The 8,499-nt window shown below is 39.3% G+C and overlaps 1 protein-coding gene across 1 annotated transcript; it reads left to right on the forward strand.

The window, feature by feature from the left end:
• The first annotated feature begins 348 nt into the window (after nt 1-348).
• Nucleotides 349-7,545, forward strand: xab2 (XPA binding protein 2). The gene is made up of 19 exons (XM_035655541.1): nt 349-384; nt 730-878; nt 1,175-1,298; nt 1,416-1,613; nt 2,015-2,149; nt 2,254-2,418; nt 2,602-2,746; nt 2,836-2,987; nt 3,091-3,210; nt 3,318-3,449; nt 3,867-3,998; nt 4,184-4,297; nt 4,415-4,577; nt 4,675-4,865; nt 5,348-5,470; nt 5,577-5,748; nt 5,970-6,096; nt 6,228-6,337; nt 6,468-7,545. The coding sequence occupies exons 1-19, from the start codon at nt 349-351 to the stop codon at nt 6,527-6,529; spliced, it is 2,550 nt and encodes an 849-aa protein (XP_035511434.1). The 3' UTR covers nt 6,530-7,545.
• The last annotated feature ends 954 nt before the right edge of the window (nt 7,546-8,499 follow it).

The following is an 8,499-nucleotide window of genomic DNA, read 5'->3' on the forward strand; positions in this document are numbered from 1 at the left end:
ACAACACAATAAGTAAATAGAACAACCTAGACATATACATATATATACATATACATATATATATTTACTATAAACTCATTGTATTTCATCATTAGACTAATGTAAACAAGGTTAGATTCTGTTATACATACTCGAGTGCGGTAGGTGGCGCCAAGCACCTAAAAGTTGGTATTACAATCCGCCAAAAAAAAAAAAAAAGCAACGAAGAAGATTTTTCGTGACGTATGGTGATGAAGCCGGAAGTATCACTGAGAACTACACGCTTTGAGTAGCCTGAAAGCTAGTGTTAGCAACAATTAGCATTACTTTTTATTTTCTATCTCGAACGACCACTCACTGTATGAAGAAATGCCTTCGCTAAATGGAAAACCCGATGTTATGTTTGTAAGCGCCACCGTGCAGTAACTTATCAATGAGCATGAGTTAGATCACTGTTACTGGACTGCTAACGTTAGCTTTGCTTCGTGTAGCAGTTTTTAAAGTTAGCGTGTGTCTTATTCCTTAATTGTAGTTAAAATATTTCAAATTACGAACACACCGTAGTTCGTTATCCTTTGATCGCCGTTAATTTGTTCATATTTAATCTAAAATCTACGGAAGGGCGAGGAGTTAACGTCATAGTAACGTTACGCTGTTGCGCTAATGTTAGCGGTAGGAGACGCAACTATGTCAAGAAGTTATTACAGTTGTACTTGAAGTGTTGTGTTGTGTGATTTGTGGCTCTACTAGGAGGACGATGATCTGCCTTATGAAGAGGAGATTATCAGGAACCCGTACTCGGTCAAATGCTGGATGCGTTACATCGAATTCAAACAGAATGGACTCAAATCCACCCTGAACATGATATATGAGCGGGCTCTGAAGGAGCTGCCTGGCAGGTGACTGACACTACAGGGTAACGCTGTAAAGAAAGCACACACATTGAATTAAAAGTCCACAGAATATTGCAACCACATATGTACGTGCAAGAATATTTTGACCTTGGACATTTATCAAAGATCGTCACTGGTTTTAATGTGACTAGCGTTGTTGTTGTTAAAATAATTGGGTACTACCTTCACTTTTTTTGAGGGGATTGTGTCTAAAAGGCCAAATCAGGTTTAAGATTCTGTTCAACTACTTTTTTCTTATGGTCTATACCCCCCGTCCTTCTTTTCTTTTTCTTTTTCTACAGCTATAAGCTGTGGTACAATTATCTGAGAGAGAGACGGAAGCAAGTCAAAGGGAAATGCATCACTGAACCAACCTATGAAGAGGTCAATAATTGCCATGAAAGGGCCTTGGTGTTCATGCATAAGGTGATACTTCCTACACAACTCCATATTTAACCACTTGACAGACAATACAAGACAACAGTACATTGTCATCTGTGGAGGCTGTGCGTTGAACTAACCATATGTCTTTTCTTAAACTAGATGCCCAGAATATGGCTTGATTACTGCCAGTTCCTTGTGTCTCAATGCAAGATCACAAGAAGCCGGCAAACATTCGACCGTGCACTCAGAGCTCTTCCTGTTACTCAGCATCCGCGCATCTGGCCTCTGTATCTCCGCTTTGTCCGTAACCTGCCCCTGCCTGAGACAGCCATCCGGGTGTACCGCAGGTACCTTAAGGTGAGAGCATAGTACACAAACTAGTTCCATACAGCAGCTTTCATTTAGGATGTCACGTAGGGAAGAAGGTTTCTGATTATACTGATAGTTGAACTGTTATGTGTTAAGTGGAAATTTATGGAGAATGGATGTGGATCCTCAGTTCTTAAGGATTCAGAAAAGGCTTTGTCAGAATACTATATTGAGCTTTAATGTTCATTAGGAAGCAAAACACATTTGATTACAATTGTTTTTCATACAACAGAATAGTATTACTATTTATAAGTGAAATTACTATTAAAAAGGAAAGCAGTGTGTTACGAGTGTAGTGTGTTTTGCTTTGTCTCTGTTCTCTCATGTTGAAATTTAAATTATTTTTATACATGAATGAACATGTCCTTAATATGTGCTGTACCCTGTAGCTTTCTCCAGAGAATGCGGAGGAATACATAGACTACTTACGGTCTGTTGGCCGCTTGGATGAAGCAGCTGTGCGACTAGCGGCTGTTGTCAATGACGAAAACTTTGTGTCCAAAGAGGGCAAATCTAACTATCAAGTAAGATTTAATCTCAACCCAAGCACCTCTGAATATGCCCTGTTTTTTTTAAGCTGACCAGAAAAAAAAGATTAATCTTGTTTCTGTATTTATTTGTTGGGCAGCTGTGGCATGAGCTATGCGACCTGATCTCCCAGAACCCTGATAAGGTGACCTCTCTGAATGTGGGAGCCATCATCCGAGGAGGTCTCACTCGCTTCACAGACCAACTTGGAAAACTCTGGTGCTCTTTAGCTGACTATTATATCAGGAGTGGTCACTTTGAAAAGGTGTGTTTCCCCTGAATGCTTCCATTTTTATACATATATGCTGCTGCTACACTGCAGTTTCCCAGCTTGGGATCAATAAAGTATATCTATCTATCTATAAAGCATTGAATCGCATAAACATTAATTTAATTTTTTCCTGGTTTGACTGACTCACTGTGACTAATAATGTCTTGTATTTCTCAGGCTCGTGATGTGTATGAAGAGGCCATCCTTACGGTTGTAACTGTAAGGGACTTCACACAAGTATTTGATAGTTATGCCCAGTTTGAAGAGAGCATGATCGCAGCGAAGATGGAGACCACTGCTGAGATGGGGCAGGATGAAGAGGGTGTGTGTCGAGTCATTAATATTGGCAACAATCCTTTCTTTTTACATCTCTTGTCATGTGTGCCTCACTCTTTGTCCTTCTCCTCCCAGAGGACATAGACCTGGAGCTTAGACTGGCCCGCTTTGAGCAGCTGATAGCTCGGCGGCCCCTCCTGTTGAACAGTGTACTGCTGCGGCAGAATCCTCACAATGTTCACGAGTGGCACAAGCGGGTCAAACTGTATGAGGGCAATCCACGGCAAGTGAGTTATAGGCCTTTTTCTTCTTTTTTTTTTAACGGGCACAGTTCACACAATTCATCGTGGTATGCAATTGAACAAACTTCTGCATCTCAATCTTCTGCAGATCATCAACACATACACTGAGGCAGTGCAGACTGTGGATCCAATGAAGGCCACAGGGAAGCCTCACTCTCTCTGGGTTTCCTTCGCTAAATTCTATGAGGAAAACGAGCAGTTGGATGATGTAAGTCATTGAGGTCCTTCCACAGATATTCTGGAAACCCTGTGCAATTCAGATCAGATATTTCTTTCTATTCTTGATATGTCTTAAGTTTACTTACTGTCATCCAGGCCAGGACCATTTTTGAGAAGGCTACCAAGGTGAACTACAAGCAGGTGGATGACCTTGCTGCGGTGTGGTGTGAATATGGAGAGATGGAGCTACGCCATGAGAACTATGAACAGGCACTGCGCATACTGAGGGTGAGACACTTGTATCTCGCAGTCAGTAAAATAGTAGAATTACCTAAGAGAGTTACCTAATGATTTTCAAACTTAATACCTAGTAACTGATCCAGTAGTCCACAGATAAGACCTGAGTGTGCATATCATAATTGTGTGTAGCGTAGAAGGTTGGCATTCAACTAAAAACACTAGCTTGGTTATTAAGTAACTAAAATATTACATACTGTTAGTTGCTTCGTCTGGATCTTTGCCCACCTTTCAGACTTTGCACAGCTATGTTGTGTTTGGAGGAACTAAACCAAGTGGATTGCGCACACCAGGTAGTTTAAGGGACTAAGAGATTAGAGTATTGACTTATTGACTTATATATTTGGGTATAAATGCTTAGTGCGTATAGTTGTAAAACATGTTTTTTTTTTAATGGTTTGAATACAGAAAGCTACAGCCATCCCATCTAAGAAAGCGGAGTACTTTGATGCTTCCGAGCCAGTCCAAAACAGAGTCTACAAGTCCTTGAAGGTCTGGTCTATGCTGGCGGACTTGGAGGAGAGCCTTGGCACTTTCCAGGTATGCTCACTACATGTCTGTGTGTTTCACAATTCTTCATATGAATTAAAGATATTCATGGCAGGTAAACTCTATTTAGTATTGGTCTTAGTGTCCTCATCCACTGTGTGCCTCTGTTTGTCTCTTTGACTTGTATATGTTGAGTCTAATTCTTCTTCCATTTTGCCTTTTTTTTTTGTCCTTAGTCTACAAAAGCAGTGTATGACCGCATTATTGACCTCCGCATCGCAACGCCGCAGATCATCATCAATTATGCCATGTTTCTTGAAGAGCACAACTACTTTGAGGAGAGCTTCAAAGTAATAACATGCCACTAATTAATTAACCAACATTTAATGTCAATATGGATTCTTTCCCTGGTCAGCGTACCACCCATTTAAACAATTCTTTAATGTCTTTGTCGATACCTTTTTTAGGCATATGAGCGTGGTATTGCTCTCTTCAGGTGGCCAAATGTTTATGACATCTGGAACACCTACCTCACCAAGTTCATTGATCGTTATGGGGGCAAAAAACTGGAGAGAGCTAGAGATTTATTTGAACAAGCCCTGGATGGCTGCCCTGCCAAGTTTGCCAAGAGTAAGTATCTTTGTTGGAAGCCTATTGACAACTTACACATTATATTCCATATTGACATGTACTTAAACCGCATGTACCACTGCGCTTTGCTTTCCAGCCATTTACCTGTTGTATGCCAAATTGGAGGAGGGATATGGATTGGCACGACATGCCATGGCTGTCTATGAAAGAGCAACCCAGGCAGTAGAAAATGAGGAGAGACATCACATGTTCAATATCTACATCAAGAGAGCAGCTGAAATTTATGGTGTCACATATACTAGAGCAATTTACCAGAAGGCTATCGAGGTACGTGGTAAAAGCATTGATGAATATGACAACAATCATATTGAGTTATATTGATTTTCAGTTGGTTCATGTAGATGCAACACTGAAGATCATCAGTGTAGGATTTTCCTGAGCTTTTGCTTTATAATGTATCCACACATGTACTTGAGAACGATAATTATTCTTTGTATCTGATACTTTCAAATTATTATCTGTGGATTATAACTCACATCCCTCTATTAATTCAGACCTATCAACATTACAAGGTTTGCTGTAAAGCAGTGCTATAAAGCTATTTAGTGTTGCTTTTTTAATAATTTACAGGATTTTCCTCCCTGGCTTAAAACGAAGCTAGCCCAATTTGATTTGTTTTTATGCCAGAAAATCTTAGCATGCACTAGTTTACAATGTTCCAGAAAAGGCTTAAATAACGTACATAAACATTATGTTCTATTCATTATGATAATAACTAAAATTTTAATTGTATCTTTGAAATTATTCAGGTCCTTCCTGATGAGCATGCGAGGGACATGTGTTTGCGATTTGCAGACATGGAGAGTAAACTGGGTGAGATTGATCGAGGGAGAGCAATCTACTCCTACTGCTCCCAGATCTGTGACCCCAGGGTGAGATAAACCACCTCCTGCTGTTCGCTGTTTCTGAATAAACATCTTCATCAATGTTGCGCATATCATAACTCCTCTTGATAAATTTATACACTTGATTTTTCAGGTCACAGCTACTTTCTGGCAGACCTGGAAAGAATTTGAGATCCGCCATGGAAATGAGGACACTATTAGGGAAATGCTGAGGATCAAACGCAGTGTCCAGGCCACCTACAACACCCAGGTCAACTTTATGTCCTCTCAGATGATGAAGGCCACAACAAGCTCCACAGGCACTGGTAAGAGAGCTTACAGCACTCGTTAGCCAATCACAAGCTCGGCCTTTGCTAGTACCATGAACTGTATGGGCCGTACAGGATATTGGGAGGATGTTATATTTAATGACAATACTACACATTTGCCCCAAATCCTAAAGTTACACCCTAGAAGTATTAATTTACTAATGTATTTTTGATAATGTTTCTGTTTTTGTCCAACCATCTTTCTGTCTTGTATCCAGTGTCAGATCTTGCTCCAGGCCAAATGGGAATTGATGACATGAAGATGTTGGAGCAGAAAGCTCAGCAGCTTGCTGCAGAGGCCGAGCAGGACAAACCCAAGCCCAAAGAGAAGATTCTCTTCGTCAGGTTTGTTTTTTTTTTTTTGTTTTTTTTTTTTTTACTCCAGTGAAAATATCTGTGAAAATGTATTATTTTTATGAAACTGGACTACATGCTCCAAAGCAAATTGAGACACATAAGTGTTTGCATCTGTGCAGGAGTGACACCTCTCGCAGTGAGTTGGCTGAGCTTTCCAAACAAGCCAATCCGGATGAGATTGACATTGATGATGATGAGGATGAAGACGATGCCAACCAGGAACCAGATGGTAAGTGGCTGACACTACAGGCCCAGCCTCAGCTGTAAAACTGAAACATTTGGTGTTTAAACATTCATGCGGAAATGTTTTATTCATGAATATGCATGTAATAATTGTCATCTCCTCTTGGCCTTCACAGAGGTGCAGCTTGAACAGAAGAGTGTCCCCACAGCTGTCTTTGGAGGGCTTAAAGATGACTAAAGCTGCCTGAAAGAGACCTTTTGCAGAAATGCAGTCTTCTGATTTCTCTTGTGGACATTGAATAGGTTCTATTTTTAAATGTGTGTATATGCTCAGTTGTATCCACTGTTTTTTAATAGAATGTGACATGATTGAAAAGCCTTCTATGGATTTTCCTGGTGTATTCTTCTAGTACAGCATACAAAGATATGTGCCTGTATTAGTATTGGCCAGTAGGTGTCAGTCTTTTCTCAAGTATAAAGCTCAAGTTCAACTTTCTGTTATAAAATACTAATATGTGGTTACATGCTTACTGTAGTCTGATGTAGTTTGACTTTGTTTTGTTCCACTTTTAGAAAGTAAAGTGTTAGAAAAAGAGTCAACAGTGTCAACAGTGAAAACGCTTTTGTATACCTAGTAAATGCAGACCTTTCTCTGACAGGAAGCTCTGCCCTAGAAAACAGAGGGGAGGAGCATAGTTTCTTCAACAGGGGGCATTCATTTGAAAGTGGAGCTAAGCATTCAAGCCTCACATTGTTGGCTTGAGGATCACTAGTAGGCGGGTGTCTTGCTAAAACCAATGTTTCTAAACAGATTTCATAACTTGCATACGTTATGTCCCTATCCAAATATTAAAATGGTCTTGTAGTTTTACATGTATTATTGTACAAATGCACTCGAGCAACAGTTTTTACAACTTATTGAATAATAGGAGGTCAGCTCTGAATGCCTGTTTTTGTTATAGTTTCAGGTGTTAACTTGGCCTACTGATCATTTTTGAGGTTCATGCTGTAAAAAATGTGTTTCAGTCAGCGTTGTTGAGGGTCTACCTGTGACCCAATGCAGTCTGACAGTTTTTGGTATACAACAAGATTTTTGAAAGTTTTGCTATTGCCACACTGTTTACTTTTTCAGTGTTTGTGAATTATGCTCCTGCAATTCTGGCTGCGATACGCTGGTAGCTTCGAGTCGGAAACTTTCTTTACATTGTCTTGAGAATGCAGTTGTAATTAAAAAATGATTTATACCTGTTAAAATGCAGTGACTTTTATCTGATAGAGGAAACCTACACTGGGTAGGAGTTTGGTTTCTTTTCACATGAACCTTTTATTGAAATAGGAGCTGAGCAGTAAGGTTTCATTGTTGATGTAAAATTAGCTGAAAAGTGTCTTGCAAAACTTTATTCAGAATACACATTAAAATGAAGCTCCACTAGTGTATTTGCAACTTATGTATCCTGGGGAGAATTACGTTTAAGATAGAACGTGATGTAGATCTACTTTAGTATTTAATGGAAAAGGCCTCATGCTTTTAATTATTGCCACCCCATCTTAAGAGTTAAATTGGCAGAGGACTGGAAAAAGTACTGACTAGGAAGAAATTGTTTCTTTCATAATTGGATTAAAATAACTGAGAGGTAATCTTTTTACAAAGTTACTGCAGTGAGGCACTTGGAGTGCTCTTGTAACATCATGTGACGAAGCACTCTTGAGATTTTCTGTTTTCCAATGTGGATGGTGCTTCTGGAAACCAGACTTCAAAAACAATTGGAAAGAAACTGTCTCGAGTAACAATAATTAGAAACACACAACTTAACTATTTTCCAAATGTTATTTCCCTTTTTCCTTTTTGCATAGATTTACACAGTATATTTGGATCATTGGATTATTTTTGTATATAATACAGGCTGCTATGATGCCGTAAGGTATATATGCAACTGAACATATCTGCAGGTTGTAGGCATTGCTGCTGCTCTTCACTAGACAGTAACTTTATTAATCAGAAGCTGATATGAATAGTTTTGATTCTAATTAAATCCTTCCTTGATAATGTGACCATCATATGCCTCCCTTTCCCCCCATGTTGAGCTCAGAGGGAGAACAAATAAAGGACTAATAAACATGCATTTAATCTAATGCATTCTAACGTATGACTTAATCTTGTACTTTATTCTGGACATACTTTTTCTTATTTATTTTTATTTTATACTT

The sequence above is a fragment of the Morone saxatilis genome, unplaced genomic scaffold, assembly GCF_004916995.1.
Source record: "Morone saxatilis isolate NCDOM2014 unplaced genomic scaffold, NCSU_SB_2.0 Contig14, whole genome shotgun sequence".
Classification (NCBI taxonomy): domain Eukaryota; kingdom Metazoa; phylum Chordata; class Actinopteri; family Moronidae; genus Morone; species Morone saxatilis.

Excerpts from the sequence above, each read along its gene's own strand:
- xab2 (XM_035655541.1), top strand. The coding sequence starts at position 349 with ATGCCTTCGCTAAATGGAAAACCCGATGTTATGTTT. Across the intron at positions 2,747-2,835 it reads GATGGGGCAGGATGAAGAGG|AGGACATAGACCTGGAGCTT; the intron begins GTGTGTGTCGAG and ends TTCTCCTCCCAG. Across the intron at positions 3,211-3,317 it reads AAAACGAGCAGTTGGATGAT|GCCAGGACCATTTTTGAGAA; the intron begins GTAAGTCATTGA and ends ACTGTCATCCAG.